The sequence below is a fragment of the Podarcis vaucheri genome (genome assembly GCF_965113315.1).
Source record: "Podarcis vaucheri genome assembly, chromosome: 1".
NCBI classification, from domain to species: Eukaryota; Metazoa; Chordata; class Lepidosauria; order Squamata; family Lacertidae; genus Podarcis; species Podarcis vaucheri.
The window spans coordinates 97,711,703-97,733,022 of record NC_138759.1 but is presented as its reverse complement, the minus strand read 5'-3'; the positions used below and the strand labels follow the sequence as shown (position 1 = coordinate 97,733,022).

Sequence of the window (21,320 nt, the reverse complement as noted above, 5' to 3'; positions counted from 1 at the left end):
CATAATGGATAAACCAGAGTCCTGGTTAATGATACCAGCACTATTACAATTTATTCTAAATATATGAGCAATATGCCTGATGTTGATCCTTCTTTGAGCTGGCATGATGGTAATTAGCAAAATCATATTCCCACTTATTCCAGATTAACATAAATGATACATCCGTCTTCTGATTTTACAACCAACCATATGGTTTAATGCTGACGTTTTCATACTTGTCATTATGCAATGCAGGTTAGGCAATCATTAAAACAGCTTTTCCTTACATTAGGCAATTACATTGGGGTTGTTAAAGTATGGTAAAATAGTGTGGAGGAGTTCCTCTCAAAATACCATTGTTATTCAAACTCCTCTGTTAGTGAACAATCCAACCTTCCTCCTCATTAAACCTGGCTTGGGGTGGAGTGTCCTTCCACCCAGTTCTCCTGCCTAAGCGGGCCCTCTGCAGGCTGCTGGTGCAACACTCCCCCTTCCAGCTGTCAAATGGGTGGGTGGACAGGAGTGCTGTTGGCAGAATGCCCACCAGTGATAGCAGATGGCCCTGAAGTGGAGCAATTAAAAGTCTGGTAGAGAGATGGGCAGAGCCAATTTGAAATCCATTAGCTCCTGAGCTGGTCACAGTGCTGTCATGTGACGGCATCAAACCCAATGGTCCTGTTACCCCACTTTCTGTGTGGTCCTGCCACTCCACAGAGCACCGCTGTTGGGAATGGGAAACGATTGTGCTCATAATCTGTACTATGTTTCATTGCCAGGTGTAAGATATTTGAAGACTGTCAATCAAAGGAAGAGGAATAGAGCAAGTTCTTTTCTGGTTCCGCTTCATGCAGTAGTGGATGACATAGTGAGCTCTGGGTGATTCTACCACTACAGCTTACTTGAAAGGGGAAGGGAGGCAACGGGGAGGTTGGTGGGTGCAAATGGACTGGCTGGCTGCTACTGGCTTTCTGACTTTATTCTCTATAGATACAGGATGATGCTCCATGTGCTGCAGGCAGCCTTCTTTCTTGGGATACTGCAGCTTTTTCCTGTGATGTGTGTGCTTCGGTTATCACATCCACATAGCTCCTTCTGCTGCCTCCTACCCTGTAACTCATCCCCTTGAAGTTCTGACCCTTCTCATGCAAGTTGTCACTCGACTTTCCCCCTTCCCTACTATACTTTTCCCTCCCTAGCATATGTGACTCTGGCATCCTCATGCTTTCTCACAACTTGCACTTGTACAGTATCTTCATTTTCTTGCTGCAATCAAACAACTCTGTTTTCTTTATCTATTGAATTTCTAGAGGGAATGCTTGTTGTTTTGCTGCTGCTTTTGTTCCTTATTTTCACTCTATGGGGATTTCTTCCTCTTCCTGCAATTTGTACTCCGTCACATTTTGTGGTAGGGAGGAAAGGAAAGTGATGGTCTAGAATTAGAACCTTTTTTCATTACAATCACTTTAATTAGTGCTACACTGAATGATTAACAAAAGTTGAACTTCTTAAATATGGTCTCAATATTTATCATCATCATCATCAGGTTGTTTCATTGAAAAATTTAGACTGAACAAAATCTCCTCCATCTCTGCTAGAAAGTAATTTGTAATTCACACCTGTGAATGTTGTCATGGGCGGTGCTTCTTATATCACTTGACATTAAACTTATTTCCATATTTTATGGTTTGGTTTTATTTTTCTTGCAGAGACTCCAAAAGAGGCATTTTTTTACAAGATAATGTAGTAAAAGAATTTCCATTGACAGTGATATATGACGCTTTCAAATGTGGTAATGGGAAACATTTTTTGAGTAATTCACTCATCTCAAATGGTTAGGTACTAAAAGAGAAATGATTGAAATATGCATTCAAATGCAGGACTAGGGATCTCAATGCTGGTAGAAATAGTAGCAAGCATAGTTGGGTTTCTCTAAAATAGTATTCATCTGCAGTGTGTATCACATTTGAACTTTTGGTTAGCTACATTGAGTTTAATTGATTGTGAATTAATTAACACTCCAAAGAAGATGACTTTTTTCATGAGATAATTAATCTTAGTGAAAAATGATAAGTAGTGCAGCATAAGCCTAAGCAGATTTTCTAGATGTGCTTTTTCTGTTTAGTCTTGGTTGACAGCCTTTTTTCTTGTTTTTTCTTGTTAGATGAATTAGATGTCTAGAAATCTCCCTCTCTTATATTTATTTTGGCTTGGCAGCATATCGTTGTTATGGTAGCAATATTTCACAGCCAAAAGTGTTAATACTATCCATAAATTCTGTCCAATGATATGCAATAGTTGCCATCAATCATGAGAAGTAATTGATGTTGATTGAATAAAATAAATGTGATGCTTTAGGAGGTTATGACCTTGTCATTTAACTTCATTGTATCTGTTTGGAATCACCTCTCTTACTACTTTTCTTTTCTTTATTTTTCTTTTCGAACTGGTGCTATGCTTTAAGACACCCAATAATGCTTCTGTAGGAACCCACATAACTTTATAAATTCCTGGAAGTGAAGGTAAAAAAACTTCTAGTTTGCACTTTTTAGGCCATCAAATTGAATCAGTAGACAAAATGGCAGAGAAAAGCAAAATAGTCTGTTTCTTGCAGTGTTTTCTCTTTCAATGTTCTTATCCCTGATTTTCTAATTCATATTGATTCTTTTTGCTAGGCTGGGTAACTATTGGCTGGGTGCTATTCATAAGAAGGAATTCTTGAATAGCAAACAATATCAGAAGTGCCACACTCCAACTGATCTGCTAGTAATTCGTACTGATGCCATCTTGTTTTACTCAATGAGATGAATATATTACAGTACTGGCTGATAGTGAACTGGTCCCTTAATAATTTGATCTTCTAATTTCATTCTTATGTTGAAACTTCTAACAGTTTCTAAGAGGATTATTTGTGTGATCTTTGTATTGCAATTCTGAGTGCTGCTTATTAGTAAATGAAATAGTTCTCAAAACAAACAATACTTCAGGGAGAGTACAACCACTTCCAAACCAGGCAGCTGACCAATTATCTGGATTCAGGAATTGAAATTAAATATAAAGCAAGCAGTGTTATATCCAATATGCTATGTAAGGTCATAAGGACATACACGATTTTCCATTATCCATTTTCTCATCACAACAATCTTGTGAGGTAGCGCAGACTGAGAGACATTGACTTCCTCAAGATCACTCCATGAGCTTAGCGATATTTGCTCTGAGCGATATTTGAAGCTCAGTTTCCCTGGATTTAGTTGAACACTCTAGCCCAGAGCTTTCCAAACTTTTCTTTTTTGCCCCTTTAAAAATATATTTTACATAACAAATTTAAATTCAAACAAATCATTCACCTCTTCATTTAGGATTCCCTGAATCCTTTGACTTCCCGCCGCCCTTCCATGGTTACCATTATCAATCTTTTTTTCCAACTGCTTATCATATTTTCTCTAATTTGTTAAAAGAATAGCAATCCATTTTTCCATGTTTTTTCATACATTATAAGCATTACTCAAATACTGTCAGGGTTTTTAGTTGTTTACAGTGTTCTCTTAATTCCCAGAGTTTTCCAAACTTTTCATGTTGGTGACACATTTTTCAGACATGCATCATTTCATGACACAGTAATTCAGTTTTACTAGAAAACCAGAGGTTAAATTGATCCTTTTCCAGCCTTGGGACGAGCTAACACTAACGTGTTGTGACACACAGTTTGGAAAGTTCTGATCTAGCCACTACACCATGGTAGCTCTCTATTTGAAAAAAGGTCCTCAAAACTCTTTTAGTTCATGCATTCTGTTCTAGGTGGATTGAGACAATATAGTATGTAATGGGCTAATGTAGCTAATCACCTCCCCAGTTAGATAAAATAACTTACATTTTATGTTTTTCAGTATAGAAATATGAATGAGACCCTACCTGCAGTACAGTGGAGCCCAATGGGTTGAATCCAGGCTTTGTTCTCCACAAATGGAAGGGCTTTCATCCATGAAAGGCTTTTGATCTGTCTGATAAACTCTATTAGCAGAATGGAGAGGGAGGCTATTTTTGTTGAGTGCCTTCCCAGTAGCTCCCTATATTATTGAATGTCTTCTCCAGAAGATCCTTCTGAAATAGTGTGATGCTGAGGCTGCAGGAGAAAGGGGAAATTGGTGAAACTTCTTCCCCTCTTTCTGTTAAGGGGAGCATCCTGAGTGGAATTCAATTCAGTGAATGTAACACAATGAACTTTTATGTATGCTGCTTTATGTCTATTGTCCAATACAAGAAACTCTGAGTCCTCTGAAAGCTTCCAGTTGGTACAGAAACAAGCAGCTTGAAGACTGGTGAATAAGCCTAATAACAAGACATGCATGGAGCAGTATGTTTGTGACTGTACTCCATGGGAAATTAGGAAATATTAAGGAGCTTCCAGACCAGAGCTTACAGTGGCATTTAAATGCAAGCATCCTATTGAGCACTGCCTACAATTCTAATTTATTGGAAACATGTAAATTATTAGAAACAGGCAAAATAAAGAATGCCAGCTTCAGTTTAGGCCCCATGCATTCTCTCTGGCAAGGTATATGGCATTAAATCTGTTGGTTATCAATTTTAAGTCTTATAACTTCATACATTATTTCTGTGCTGATGAGGGTGCAATATGATTTCAGCATTGAAGAGTCTTGGCACTGGAAACCAATATCCATATGAGAATTCTCAGGTTCACCAAAGGAGTGCTTGTGTGTCATGGTTCTCTCTCTAGAACCCAACATTTGGAGATTCATGGGACTATTTGCCCCAATACCAAGCCAAGGACTGCATCTTATATTGATAATGGTGCTTCAACATAAAATGAATTTAAACTTTATTGATGGTCTTACTAATTTATTTAGTAGATGCACTGTGAACCGGAGTGGAGATTTTCTTCTTACTATCTATCAGTTCTACATTGCCATAGGCAACTGACATGCTGCTACTAATTCCAATTTATTAACTGCATCAGATGTTTTAGTAACGGGAAAGCTACAGTTCTCCCTTAGACAGAACAAGGAAAAAAATAAGTCATTTTTATTGCTGCTTGAAAATTTTCTGGGCAAATTAAGTACTGATTCTATTTTCTTTATACTGCAATCTTAGCAGTGTCAGATATCTATAAGTTAAAGCTGAGTAAGTATAGAATATTGCTTTGTTGTAGGAATGGAATGGGCCAATAAAATTTTGTGGGTGGGTATTTTGTCCATGGTGTAGGAGTCTAGTTTTCTAAGCCAATACCAAAGGGTTTAATTGCCTATTTCATGTTAGACTCAAAATATATCATTAAGAAGTTACTCTTCTTCGTATCATTATAAAAATGGAACAGCATCATATCCTATCAGCACTTATATATGTAGATTTTCAGGTGCAATTCTTTCACCACAGTTATGTGGAAAAATTGATAGTGGAAACTTGAATCAGGGGGGGGGGTGATAATGCTTCCTTTGTGATCATGTGTTTATGTTTGAGTCTGTATTCTGTATAATGATTTCAGATCAGAGGCAGAATTTGCAATCCCACCGAGTCAGGATTAATTGGTACCTTGGCATCTCCTGCAGCTCCATCAATGACATTTGCTGAAACAGGAATGTTTCAACCTGTGCTGAGTTTTATAAAACTGGAGTGCTAGTTTGGAATCCTCTGGGGTCAGGGTGTTTATGAAACTGTAAATTGCTGAGTTTGGGAGAGGTTTCAGATATGCCAGAAGAGTTTGTGGCTAATTTACAATTTCAGCTCTGCCCACCTAACCCAACCCTCTTCCCTATCCTTCATCCTTTTTGTACTGGATTATTCCATTCCCCCACCCCCTCTTCCTAGAATAGTAAAAACAAAAATGGCCATGCATTTACATAACTATATAAACTATAGTTAATTTAAACTTTATTGTTTTTCTTTAAGATGTAGATTATCACTGATTTATTCCCATATACCAGGGGTGGGGAACCTCGGACCCAGAGGTCAGATGCAGCCCTCCAAGCTGTAGCCCACAGCACTCTGCCCAGGCCACACCCCGTCCCCAGCCACACCCCTCATTGGTAATGCTTTGCTCCCTTTTTTTAAGTGTTTTTGCCTGGCTGCAATGCGACCTCGAACTCTGATGATGCCCCTTCCTTGCCTGGGTGGAGGATAGAGAGGGGTATCTTGGCCTTGTGTAGAAAGCAGCTTGCTGTACAAAGATAACATTTACATCAATCATTCCAGCCATTTTTCCTCTGGCCACTGGCATGTGGTTCCTGGATTGCTGCCCGGAAAGAAATACTGCCCTCAGGCTGAAATATGTCCAACACCCCTGTACAAGACACCACCTGATATCTATCTCCCTCCACTTGGCCTTAGGATCTGTTTATTTCTTCCAAGAACCTTGAAATTATTCTTAGGGTTGCTGAGCAGTCGCAAATCTTTTATTTAAGGACTTGCCTGCCAATCAATCAATCAATCTTTCTCTTTCTCTATAATAAATTTGTATATTCTTTTATTCTAAGGTTGTCTGTTGAGGGGTTGCTAATTCCTTTTAGTATGGTATTAGGGAAATGTAATTTGCCCCATTGTGTCCAATGGGATTTACTCCAAAGTTTACAGGATTGTTTCTGTAGACTGCTATGGTTGTCTTCATCCTTGGTACTGCTAGGTGACTGGACAACACGGATGTGTCTGCTACCGGAATGGAATAAGCAAGCGTCAGCTGCATGTCACAAGTCAATGGAGATCAAATAACAGGGAAATTGGATCAGAGGCTAAGCAACAGATATAGAGGATGTGATCAGGGCACTTGAGTTGCCTGGGTAAAGATTAAAGGTGCTTGTAATCGAGTGAAATCAAAGGGTAGAGAAATTGAGAGTGGGTGTCTACTACAAATGTTGAAGTGCCTTAAGATACAGATTTGGTAATCTCTGTTTAACTGACTGAAAATAAAAAAAAAATCATCACAATATATATATATATTAAACAAAACTGCAGGGAAATGTTATAATTCTTTTATTCCTTTTTGCATCAGCAGCTAATAGCTTCTTACTTCTATAACACATATGTCTGTCCATTTTACACCTACTACTAAACCTCTAATTAGATAAACACTCTTTGTATTTAGTGAAGTTATTTGCAAATACAACAGAAAGGTTTGATGCCTTCTCTGTGTGTATCAGTGAAGTACAGAATCATAGAATCTTAGAATTGTAGATCTGGAAGGGACCCCAATGTTCATCTAGTCCAACCCCCTGCAATGCATAGGGTACTGCAACCCTATATTCAGTATGACACCATGAAAAGGAGGCACCTTGACTTAGTTTAATTATTGTAGTAATGCTTTGAAATAAACAACTGTTCACACTGAGAGCTGAAGTGTAATTCTAGGATATCTATAACATCTGCATTTTTTTAGTTTATAAGTGGTACTTTCAGCAAAAGCCTCATAAATATTTAAAAGATTTTTCACTAAACATAAATGCAGATTAATTAAATGGAATATAGAATACCTTACTGCATGTATATAAAATATAATTTATTCTAAAGCACATTTGACAACTAATACTTTTTAAAATATAAGTTGTTGGCAACATAATAGCAGCCTTTTAGAAATACTAAATATAAACATGCAAATGTATGTTATTGTAAATACAGTAAGTTTCTTATTTCCATATTTAAACCTAGAAAGATCACCATATTAAATTATGCATGTAATCTTCCTTTGACTTTAATATTTATATTACTGATGAGACTGTACTAATTACCTGTTAAATCATACCTGCAGTCATCCTTGCAAGTATGGCTGCTTTTCTATGATAGCTGGAGTTGTTTTTCCATGATGTTTTTCCATATGACTTGAGAGTTCATTTGAAAGCCGCAACCGTGTGGGCATGATCAAGTGAGTACACTTGGCCTTTGTCATCGAACCTTTAACTTCCTCCCATGGGAATGCTATTTTGCATTCCATTGACCCAAATGATTGCCCCACCAACATGTTGTCTCATTCGACACTGTGCTCTCCTCACCATGTGGGGACGAACCAGTTTCCACACAGACTGGGGTTCTTATAATGAACATTTACTTAAACTAATCAATTTCAAATTTAGTGGCTTTATGTTGGTATCACACCACTTTAAAGAAGACAATGACTTTAAAGCCTGCCTCAGAATGTCATTGGAACTCCAGTTCGTTAGCATAATTGCATACATAGATAGCTGGCACTGATGCATACTTGAGGTTCCCGACCCCTATGGTTGTAATTTCATGGGCAGTCATTTAATTTTATCCTGATTCTGATTTTTAAGCTGTATTTTAATCAATTGTTTGTGTTTTAATGTATTTGACATTTAATGTTAGCCGCCCTGAGCCCAGTCTTGGCTGGGGAGGGCGGGGTATAAATAAAAATTTACTTACTTTAGTTGTTGGACTGCCAGTTAGAGTGTTGGACCTGGGTTCAAATTCCTACTGAGGCATGAAGCCCACTGGGTGACCTTGGACCAGTCAGTGTTTCTCAGCCAACCAGGATTGTTTGTGAGAATAAAATGGAGGTATGGGGAGAGAAGCATCTATACCACCTTGAGCTCCTGTGTTGATGTTTGCGTGTCCAGAATAGGGTGTCAGAGCAGTAAATGACAGAGGCTTTGATGGGTTGAACAATGTCGCAACTTTTATTTTGGTTACAACAACCATGGCAGAGTGCAAGATCCATTCATTGTGCAGCCCCCTTGCTGTCCAGTGTCCAGGGCCCCTAGCTAGTCCCTAGTCTAGTCCCAGGCAGCTTGGGAGTGCTGCAACCCAGCACAAGGCAACATCCCACTGTCCCTTAAGGCAGTGTTTCCCAAACTTGGGTCTCCAGCTGTTTGGGGACTACAACTCCTACCATCCCTAGCTAGCAGGACCAGTGGTGAGGGATTATGGGACCTGTAGTCTAAAAACAGCTAGAGACCCAAGTTTGAGAAACACTGCCTTTAAGATCTTCCACTGGGGAGTGGGGAGCTGATCCCTTGCTTTACTCAACAATAGATCTTGGCCAATGCCTCTACTGCTAAGGGAAATTGTGAAAGAAAAATATATATCAATATAATATAGCACTGTTGTTGTAAGGAATGCAAAAAGCCCACAGGTAAAAGTAACCAGTGTCTGACTAATACCATAGCACAGTGTATCTTGAGAAACAAGCAAAATAGCAAAATGAACCAGATAAACAAAAACAAAGCACAACCTCTGTAACTAGGGAAGGAGACTGGGGAAGTCTTTATCACACTGGGCTGGGCCTATTTTACTAGACCATGAGCCAACCAGAGAAAAGCTAATCCACTCCCAGGCCTGCCTCCCCTCCCCTGGGAAGCCAATCTGAAGCCAATTACCCACCTGAAGTTGGGCTTGTCCATATTCCAACCCAGCTGTTTCTCGTTGCTGCAGTGGCTATACAGACATGCTTGTTTGAAGTCAAACAGCAGTGTTTCCCACCCTCACTGTGCTTGGGTGCAATTTGGGAATTTCCAGGTAAGGTGGGAAATTGTATCTAGAGTTTCATTCCAGAAATTTGAGTGTCTTCTTTTTTGTAGTTGTTCTGAGCTGTCCATGTATTGCATATATTAGCCTCTATTGTAATTGAATGCTAATACAGTTCTGTGCTTTATTAAATACTGCTTACATATCAACATTCTGGGGAAAATATTTGAAGTACTTAATTTATAATGTGTCTGTAGGTTTGAAAACATCTCATATAGGAATTATTTTTAGTTTGTTGGTCTACAGAAATAGTTTTGATGGAGTATTGTCCTTATTAATTTGTGGTTGTAGTTCCCTGCTTCAGCTGAAATTTAGATTAAGCTTTGGAAAACCTTATTATAATTAGTAAGAATTCAGTGTAACAAATGGGTTTTTTCCCCTGGCCAAATATGTTTGGATAAAATAATTATTCTGAATCAAAAGTACAAGCAGCAGGTTTCCAAGGGCAGTTATTTATCTTTACTGCAGTTTCCAGGCATGATTCATAGTGGTTTTAGAACTAAAAAATGTTTTAAAAGGTAGAATTATGGATGTTAAGATCCCAAGGGTGTTTGTGTTTATTTGTTTGAACTGCACAAACAAGAAAAAAAATCTAGGCTACAATTCAGCACAAAAATCATGTGGTCTCCAGTGACACTTTATCCTGACCATATTCACACACATGCAAGTACCTCTCTTGACTTCTCTTTCCGTGATTATTTAATGCTTCATAACTCACACAGCTGAATGTATGATTCCACTGGGAAGTATTGTGCTCATGATAATGTTTGAAAGTTCAATCTTTAGTATTTGATCTGTGGTGCATATTCAAAGATGCATGTCACTGAATGGTGTTATACTCATTAAGTGACAATAAACATGTACTTGTGAACTGGAACAAAGAGTACTAACAGCTAAAGATAGCACAGCTTAGCGCAGACCAAGCCCACTTATGCAAGCGTGCCATGTCAATTTAGACAATGGGATATCTAACATCATGAATAAAAGTTTTCTTCTCCCCAAGTTTTCCATATGTATCCCATGACGGTGCTCATGTCTACTTTTTCTCCTTGTTTTACAGGTTTTTCATTACTCGTATACGGCTTCATATGTGATATATAACATACGTACGAGGTAAGATGGTGTTATATCGATGCTGTTCTGTGCCATGTAATGGTGCAAATGTGTTCAAGTAAAATGTTTACCTTTTTTCAAGGGAAGTTTGGGAGTTAAACCCTCCGGAGGTAGAGGATTCGGTTTTACAGTATGCAGCATGGGGCGTACAAGGCCAGCAACTGGTAAGACAAATAATTTTCATATTTATCTGCGGTTGTGCTTTAAAGGGGCTGTTAAGTGGGGGGATAGAATATAAAGGAATGATGGTTATTATTATGGATTTCTAAGCATTTAGTCCTTTTATATGTTCTAATCCACTTGAGGTTTCCTTTCAGGATCTACTTGAGTAGACTGCACAAACATTTGAGAATAAGGAGACAAAACACTAGATTTCAGATTAAATAAGAGATACAACTTTATTCATTAATTAACCTGCAGTAGGTTGCGATATATATATATACCTGTCTACCAGCATCCCCATGAACTTGTGATGTAGTTGGTTGAATGGCACCTCTGCCCACACAGTAAGCCACGTATCCTTCACATCTCACATACAGTGACCATCCCTTTGGGCTTATTAGTTTTTCTTGTTGAAGTGGACAAGTCCCTGTCCTTATCCTGAGCTCAGTAGCTCTGAGAGACAAGTCTAGGGATTCCACATTTACTGTCTAAGTGACATCTCTTGAGTGCTCCCAGGGAGGAAAAGCGAGTATAATTGCAAATAAATATAAATACAGGTGAAACTTGGAAAATTAGAATATCGTGGAAAAATTCATTTATTTCAGTAATTCAGCTTAAAAGGTGAAACTAATATATGAGATAGACTCATGCAAAGCAAGATATGCCAAGCCTTTATTTGTTATAATTATGATGATCATGGCATACAGCTGATGAAAACCCCAAATTAACAATCTCAGAAAATTAGAATATTAAATGAAATCAGCAAAACAAGGATTGCAAATAGACCAATATTGGACCTCTGAGAAGTAGAAGCATGCATATGTACTCAGTACTTGGTTTGGACCCCTTTTGCATCAGTTACTGCCTCAATGCGGCGTGGCATGGATGCTATCAGCCTGTGGCACTGCTGAGATGTTATGGAAGACCAGGATGCTTCAATAGCAGCCTTCAGCTCTTCATTGCTCGGTCTCATGTCTCTCATCTGTCTCTTGTTAATGCCCCATAGATTCTCTATGGGGTTCAGGTCAGAAGAGTTTGCTGGCCAATCAAGCACAGTAATCCCATGGGCATTGAACCAGGTTTTGGTACTTTGGGCAGTGTGGGCAGGTGCCAAAGTCCTGCTGGAAAGTGAAGTCAGCAACCCCATAAAGCTTGTCTGCGGAAGGAAGCATGAAGTGCTCCAAAATCTCCTGGTAGACGGCTGTGTTGACCCTGGACTCAATGAAGCACAGTGGACCAACACCAGCTGATGACATGACTCCCCAAATCAACATAGGCTGTGGAAACTTCACACTGGACTTCAAGCATCTGGCATTGTGTGCCTCCCCATTTTTCCTCCAGACTCTGGGTCCTTGGTTTCCAAATGAGATGCAAAAGCTGCTCTCATCAGAAAAGAGATTTGAGGAGCCATGTCATCAGCTGGCCCAATCCCAGCTTTCTTGCCATCCAACAACGTTTTTACAAGTTCTTTTACAGGGCTTGTTGTGAAATGAAGTCCAAATGTTGAAAAGAAAGGAATGCCCATCAGTGGAGGGGGGGTAGGTCAAATACTTTATTGAGGTGGGTCGAAGGGACCTGGGCCCCTAGGAGTTGGTGCAAACACATACATATTCAAAAATGAGTATGTTTTATTGTTGCCTTGGATTGTGATCTTGGAGCTGGGCACACACATGCAGCTTCTGATAAGATACAGAAATTTTCTAATAGTCTATACAGCCAAGCACTTGGTAAGGATATACTGCTTCATGTATCGTTAATCAAGATTGCATGAATGGTGAAAAATGCCTCTGGTTAGGATGCATCACATTAAACAAATAGGGGCAGGAAACAGTGCTGAAGGGAGAAGTAATTGCATCCATCTGGAACATGATTGGTAATGTTTAAATAATTAACTATGCTAATTTATCAATACATCAGAGCATAACGACAAAATTAAATATGTCGGAAATATGAGGAGAGCAGCTGCACTCTTGACAGAAAGGCAGGTAAAAGTACAGAAGACATAAAGGTTTCCCTATATATGCTACAAGATGTTTCCAGGAAGAGTGGGCTTATTTCTTCACACTTGGCTATGTAACACAGGCAACTAACAATATAATGGAACATAACCAAGAACACCCCTTGTGACTGACTGTTGCTTCATCAAATTGCATATCCCTGAAACATTTGAAAAAGTGTGTGTGTGTGTGTGTGTGTGTGTGTGTGTGTGTGTGTGTGTAAAAGCACTGGAAGCAAAGAATGATTTTGTCTAATTGTTATGTATGGAAGGGTAGGGAAGAGAAGTATTTGAACAGATAAACAAGATGGCTGGGAATTAAGATTCCTGTGGAAAAAGGAGGCTAATGTCATGCATTTTGGTTAAAGGTAGACTTGAAATCATAACCTTAAGCAATTGTCTAAGAGGTGCACGGTTGTGTTGATGTAAAATATCAGCTTGTGATACTGTAACAGTGCAGTATGACCTATTTTAAAAATTGTTTGGGTGAATATAAAACTTTAGCAAAATGTGTATCTAAACTAGTTAAGCAGGATTCACCTAACCAGTCCCATCAGCGGAAGTGCCACAGGAGGATGTCCATTTGTACAACGGAGCTTCCTCCTCCCTCTGTGCACCCCAAAATTATTTCTGGTACCTGAATCCTGAGCCAAAACTGAAACCAGATGTTAAGGGTGCTCTGGTAAAGGGGTCCAAGGAAAAACTTTTGTCCAGAGGCCCAGACAGGGGTTAACAGGCTTTAAAATGTCACAAGTGGTGGTGTAGCAGATCTGCCTTCATTTGATCTGAACATGGGAGGATCCTTTAACCCAGAATCAACCCTAAAGGAGCGATCACCCAGCAATTGGGCTAGGACTTACACCTGTGGTCAATAAAGTTGTGGCTATATTTATCTCAAGCTCTTTTCCTACCTTTACTTGTACTCTCACACCGCCTGTCCCCAGTGAACCTGGGCTCACTGCGCCTGGTCTTGCAATCCAGACAACCAGCTTTTATATGTATATGGTGGTAAGTTACCACTTGGCAAATGGTAATGCCACATTAAGCTATGGTGTCTCCATGTTACCTGCTCTTTTTGTCTTTGGTTTTGTTTGCTAGCAAAGGGGAGTGGGGACAACTTAGAAGATGTGTTGCAGAAAGTATTGTCACTTTTTAGGGAACACTAATAGCTCAGTTGTCCCCAAAGCAAGTTTTCAAGGAAACAGTTAGCTTCTTCCAATCTTCACTCCACAGCGCTGAGGCAGTTGATGAGTTACAGGGAAGACAATAGCAAGCCAGGTATGTGCTATTTGCCTTCTATATATTGTCTCAGGAATGGGATCTCTTCCATCCTTCCAATCTTCCTTTATCCTAAAAGGAAAGCATATATTTCTTCTGGTGCGAGTTCTGGCTTCTTCCAAGAGCATTTGTGGTGTCTTAAACATTTCGGTTTTCATTGGTGTTGCATATTTATTTTCTAAACTCTGATTTTGTGAAAAGAATTAATTCTGCCCTTGTTTATTTTTTTAAAAGTTCACTTTTCTATTAAATCAGATCAACACATGCTATATTACAGTCAAACAAAGGATAATAAGAAAGGAATAGCATAAATATAAGACATATATAGTTGAATAGATACAAATACCAGCTTTTCAGGCAGCGGTGGTAATTTAAATTGGGAAAACAACACCGGAGGAAAGGGTTCACTTTTTTAAAAAAAATCCCAATGCAATTGCTCCATTCCAGTTTGGAAAATTGGATTAGAAGAAACACCCAGAAGCAGATATGAATATTTGTCTCTCACAGAGACAAACCACAAGCCTGAGTTTTAATGTACTGTAATGCTAAACCAAATGATGGCTTCGGTCCAGTAGTACAGGAGCAGTTCAGAAGGAGGAGCAAAACAGCCATGAATTTTCCTGTTAGTAACCACATTCTCATGCGCCTATGTTTAGCCATAATTTGACTTAATGTTAGCTGAAAACCAGGTCTACTTCTGTTCACTTTTTAAATCTTTGGAAATTCTCCAAACAACCTGTGTAAAAAGCTTTAGCGTCCCTGATTCTTGCACTTGCTTTCATCCTTAGGAATCATGGTGGAATAGCACTCTGGATAAATCATTTTATTGTAGAAGCTTAAAACCTATTAGTTATATAACATATTCCAACTTTCAAAATATAGTTATCACACAATGCAACACATCTGGTGTGTGTTGTTGGTTTTTTTTGGGGGGGGAGATACTGAGTTACATGTTTATATCACCACAATTAGTATTTAGTACCCTTGGAATTTTTAGAATACTCTGTTGGGATTTTTAAAATTTATTTGCAATGCAAAGAGGGGGAAATATGACAAAGTTCATGAGCCAAGTGGGAAATTAATTAATGATAATGAAGCCTCTTTATAAATAAATATTTTAAAGGTGCTATTTTTATTTGTGGTTGCTTTTTTTCAAAGCCTTTTGCTAAGCTGCTAGATGAAACAGCATTAAATCATGAATAGAACTATCAAAAGATTTCCTGAATACTTATTTTTCATTCTTGTCCTAATGAGACAAATAGTAATAGCAGTGACAGAAAGATAAAATGCTTATTGAATATATTATGAAAACCATGTGTTGATAACTGAGTTGTAATTAGGAATCAACCCCAGGAATTTTTTTTAGTGGATGTGGGTAAAGAGTTTCCAGCCATGCCGCCTAATTGCATTTGTGTGCACTTGTCTTTATATGTGACTTATTGGGGCATCTGAGGGATTATTTGTGAGAAAAATGCATGGTAAGATGACGAAGGCTCATCTAATAAGAACCCTTAAGGAGTCTGCAACTGTTCCTTTCAGATACATCAAAGCCAGTTTGGTGTGAATTCATCATTTACTTACTTAATTACCAGAGCTTCACATTTTAATATAAGCATTGACTTTCACAAGAAAATAACACAAAGCAAGCAGATCCTTGTTGTAGCAGCAGAAATTCTGCAATTCCAGCAATTCCTACTTTGGGAGGCTAAATCTGTATAGCTGCCATTGCAGAGGAAAATCAGCTTTGAATGCGGACTTTGTTGCATTCTTTAGAGACCTGATTTCATTTCTGCATTGATTCTTGCCCCTTCACTGCCTCAATTCTTTCAAACTGTGTCATTAAATACTTCCTAAATTTGGCAGGGTGGGTCACTGAATTCCAATCTAGGTGGGGTTTTTTTCCTGAGCAGCAGAAGTATGTTCAAGCCACAATTAAATGCAAAAAGCTGCATCTGCCTGACTAAACTCAGAGCATCCCCCCATAAACAGTATTTTTTATTTGCTTCAAACTGCATGCCATACATTGTCTCCATAATGATGACTATGTTTTGGCTACAACAACAGTGGCCTGTCTCATATCCAATTCCAAAGATTTGGAGTATATTTACTTGCACAAGCATTTCTGAGACCACCTGGGACCTGTTTTATGTTAGTTCTTGCCACAACTCAGCTTATTCAAAAGTATGTCTGTATGTTGAGGGTGGGGAGAGACATTTCTAGCTGTGTTCTGATGAATATGTGTCATTCCATGTCCCGGATATGTGTAACCAATGAAACACCAATTGAGATGTAATAGTCCTCTAGGTAATGTGCAGTTGTAAAAATTATAATGCTAAAACACAACTGTCAGATAGATAATGGCATTGCTGCAACTCAAGCAGAGCAGAAATAATACAGAGCCCTTTCCCGTTTTCTTAAGATTCTATATGCCACACTTATCCTAGCTACATTTAGGGGTTTTGCCCAATGAGCTGTGATAGACTAATGAGATTCTGAGAAAGAAACAAAGTACCTTTAATGAACCTATCTGAATACACCTCTCCCACTCCCATATATTTTATGCTTCTGTTTTAATTAAGGACTCCCACTGTGACAAGCTGTAATTGTATCATTCACATTGCTTAGAAGAAGTACCTCTGGTGAAAGGGTGAAATAATTGCTGGTATTTATTATGATTGCGCATTGTTATTTGATAGTTGTGTCACTGTCGATGTTACATGTAGGTTTTGAACACAAAACTTACAAGACATGGACAAGTTTTCTGCTATCTCTGTATTTCTGAAGCAAGAGGAAGATTTGATGATCACACTCCTTTTCAAGGTTAACCATTTAGATCACTAGGATTTGATGACATGTTTCAGAAGTTAAAAAGTCCTTCAGGATATTTTTATTTATTCATTTATTTTATTATTATTTGTATCATTTATACCCCACCCAACATCCAGAGATTTTGTGACCGGTGAAAAGAATATCAGTCTTAAAATGTACACTCCCTAATAATTAGGAGCAGAATAAAATGCACCTAACAATTCATCACAGAAACTGTAAAAGAACACTGTCATTCCAGCTGGGCATTATTAACTTTCAAAGGTATGACTGAAGAGCCACATTTTAAGGTACATCTGAGTGAAAACAGAGTAGATACTTGCTAAATTTCAAAAGGGAGAGCATTCCACAATTAAGGTGTCACATTTTTTCCTGTTTATGGTGCCTTTTTATTATTACCAGGAATACTGTGATTATAAGTAAGGATATGATGGGTTGCCCCAAATATACTAAGGATGAATGTCGAGCATTCACTTTGGTCTTAAGATAAAGGTTGTAATTCTGGGGGTATAGGATATAACAAATCCAGATTCAGATTATACACATTCAGATTCAAATCCAGATTCAGAATCTAATTTGATTCAGAATATAGCTTCTTTGGAATTTCAGCTTTAATTGTATCGATGTATGTTTCCAGCCTGGGGCAGAAAAGTTTGAAAGTGCATGTCAAATGATGGCTGAAAGCTTAGTGATGAAAGTTGTGATCTACACAGCCAGCCTTCCTTTGTCTCTTTATCTTTTACTCTCCCTTGTCTAGCATGGCATATGTATTCAGTTAGTGATGCAAGGAGTGAATGTCTGGACTGTGGATGCAGTGGTTGATCAGCAGAGCCTAAGTGGTCACATCAGCAGGTTTGGATTGCTGGCTTAGGCTGTGATTCTATACACATTTTATTAGAAATCTTGTTTCATTGAACTCAGGGGAGTAGCATCTGAGTTTGCATGTCTAGAATTATCTGCACATATTAAATACAGGTGGTGGCCATTTTGTGTGGTGGTTCTCTTCCCAACCCATGTGTGCACCAGCGGAGTGTGCATAAGTGTGACCCACCCCATTATACCCCACCCTGCCCCCTTCTGGGTCCAAAAAGACCTGGTCGTAAGCAATCATGCTTCAATTGGACACACCTAAAATGGTTACCACCTGTATAAAACGTTTGGTCCCTTCTTATTTTGTTACATTGGGTTTATAATTTGATACCCACTTATCTTGGATTAAGCTTCATGGAACTCAAGATGACTTCAGCATACTTCTGAATATATGTGTATAGGATTGCATGGTAAAGAAACATGTTAATAATTATTCCAAACTTCAAAGAAATTCATGTTTTATCTCAATGTTGAGCATTGCATATTGATGACCAGGACAACATGATTCTTGTCCATTTACTTGTGATGGATTAATTTCATCCACTCTTTTTGAGGTTGGCTCAATTATATACACAGGAACAGGGGAAAAAAACAAATGGATATGCAACTAGCTCATATGGGAAAACATCTTGAAGGCTTTAAATCATTCAGCTAATTAGCTGGCAATATCACATCAAGGAGACATGTCATATAGGCTAGACTTTTAATGTAATGGGAGCTGAAGAATTGGATGTTTAGTTATTTGTGTCATGGATGATAGAGAAGCTGATTACCTGAATATAAGCAGGATATCCTGACAACATTTATTCCTGGAAATCAACATGGAGTATATTTCACTTTGTAACCATCCAGTAATTTCAATAATAAAATGATCTTCATCATGTTGCAGTGGACTTCACCATTTAGATTTGCCATGCTCCGCTGACCTTGTTCAGCTCACTTCCTTTTGATGTTTCTATTTGTTCTCCATTTTTAGGAAAATGGAAGAGTCCAAACTAAACAATGAGATCCTTTATTACGTCTTTCAGTATTTACACACTTGAGGTGACAATATTTTTACTGACCCTTTTATATTTTTGAACAATCCACATTCTGTATAAAACTTGATTTTAGTCTGATGGAACCAAAGATTCTGCCGCTTTTATTTTGACTTAATAAATACCCATTTTGTGAACATTTTACCTGCCTGTGAAATGTGCTCCCCTTCAGTGATCTTTTGGGTTGATTTTTCACCACTGTTTGACACACAACTTCTTTTCAGCACTTTGTTTCACTTTTCTGTGGGCCCAGTACTAGTCCTGTCTTACAATATTATATAATACACAAAAGTTAAAAAATATAAGAAATAAGACAATAAAATAAACAAGCACGACTGACAAGAATACAAGATTAATATTCTCAGCAATAAACTATGGTTAGAATATTCCCATATGTTTATTGCAAATCACACAAAAAAGTTTCAGTGAGGTGTGAATTCTTGTGTACTCACTACATCAAGACATCAGACATTTGTTATTATCTATTAGTCTAGAACATTAAGTTTAAGGAGGTTATCAAACCTGGTGTGCAGAGGGTAAATTGTCACAAAACCTACTGATCCTTGAAACGTACAATGAATAATTCCATTATCTTTGATGGTGCATTGTACTTATCCAATTGCAATCCTCTTTTGCCATCAATCAGCTGATAAAATGCTGACACTGACCTTTAAAGCCCTAAATGGCTTGGGTCCAAAGTACCTCAGCAAGAGTCTAAATAGTTTTTACTGCATTTGTGACTTTTGTATTGAAAGCCATTTGGTGGGAGTAATCTAACGGATGGAACAGTGTGATAAAAAATCTTTCTCCTCTGCCATCAACCTAGCTAAATTCACACTTACACTCAGCCTAGGAATCCCAAGGGCCTCTTCTGTGCTTTTGATGCTGTGCAAAAGCCTATGCCTATTCCTCCCTCACTTTCTGCATACCCTCCAACAATTTTCTGATGAAAATAGGGAGATGTCCCATTGCATAATGATAAGTTTACTATTTATACCCCACACATCCTATTGAGTTGACCCTGCACTCTAGGCAGCTTCCTATATTAAAAACATAATAAAACATTAAACATAAAAAACATCCTTATACAGTGGTACCTTGGGTTACATATGCTTCAGGTTACAGACTCCGCTAACCCAGAAATATTACCTCGGGTTAAGAACTTTGCTTCAGGATGAGAACAGAAATCGTGCTCAGGCAGTGCGGCTGCAGCAGGAGGCCCCATTAGCTAAAGTGGTGCTTCAGGTTAAGAACAGTTTCAGTTTAAGAACAGACCTCCAGAACGAATTAACTTCTTAACCTGAGGTACCACTGTATAGGGCTTTCTTCAGACAGCTCAGGTGTTGGATAACTCCATACCCTCCAATATTTCTTCAATGAAAATAGGGGTATCCTAAGGAAAAGCGGGACATTCTGGGATCAATTCAGAAACCGGGATGGCTTTTCTAAATCCCTGGAAAATAGGGACATTTGGCGAGTCTGTCTCTGCTCAACATTTTGCCACCTCCAGTGCCTAAATACAACCTATCTGTATTGACCTCCTGAAAAGGAATATGACTTTCAGCCATTTTTGTCCTTAATTTTGGGTTCAGTCTTGCTCAGTTTGACTGTGTACTGATGTTCCCCTACTGGGAACAGGGACACAAAGCCAAGTGCAGCGTGTGACTGATTGAAAGCCCCTTTGCAAATGGCTCTGCACTACTCTTTGCAGAAGCTGCCTGCCTTTCCTTATCCCCCCACCCCCGCTACCTGATGTCCCATCTTATAACATCCTTAGACTACCCCAGATTGCTTCAGGTTGGCCGGCCCTGAGCTCTATCAACCCGTGCTGGCCAAAGGTGGGATCTACCCAGATTAGCCCAACTCAGTTTTGGATTCGGCTAGATCCCAGTGCACAGTCCTAATTTCTATGTTAGCCTATAACCGAAATGCTCTGGGTAGAGCATGTAAAAATGTAACATGAAATGTAACATATAATGCAAAACCATGGAAACACAGTTACAATACAAAATTTGCCACAGCAAAGATGAACTTCAAGAAGCCTGGGGTTAGGCAATATTTAAAAGCATATGAAAAGCCACAAAAAGGGCTGCTAAGTAAAAATAATTTTGAAGAAATTCTGAGAGAATTTAAAAAGACCTTGTGCAAGAAAGCACAATGCCTGGCACAGATGTAAGTACACCTCTACATTTCAATAGTCTTTCTCTCTTCTTACACAGTGGTCTTGAACAGAGGCAGAAAAAGTTCTTTTGCATGCAGAAGAGGCCTTCAGCTTACAGAAGGGCACCTGCTCATTCAACCAGTTGATTCTTGTGAGTGTGTCTAACATAAACACCATCCCTGAGCGATCTCACCTCATGGCATAAAGCTTATGCAGTACTTTTAGAGAGGAAAAGGCTTGAAGTACATTGTGGCAGAGAATTTCCTTTGTCCTGTATCTGCAAGGGGTGTGTTTGTCAAGAACTTGTGAGGTAACCTGATTGCATAATAATAAGCTTACTGTTCCTAGATGAGTACTGATTGCTTGAGTTTAAGAAGACAATGGAGCCAAAATAGGTTAGAGATATCATGCTATG

General features: G+C 38.6%; 1 protein-coding gene across 3 annotated transcripts in view; it reads left to right on the top strand.

The window, feature by feature from the left end:
* DPP10 (dipeptidyl peptidase like 10) overlaps positions 1–21,320 on the top strand; it is a 589,554-nt gene that overhangs the window by 511,016 nt on the left and 57,218 nt on the right. For all 3 annotated transcript variants that reach the window (XM_082198124.1, XM_082198123.1, XM_082198125.1), the window contains 2 exons: positions 10,523–10,575; positions 10,658–10,739. In XM_082198124.1, coding sequence (XP_082054250.1) covers positions 10,523–10,575; positions 10,658–10,739 — 135 coding nt within the window. The remainder of the gene's footprint in view (positions 1–10,522; positions 10,576–10,657; positions 10,740–21,320) is intronic.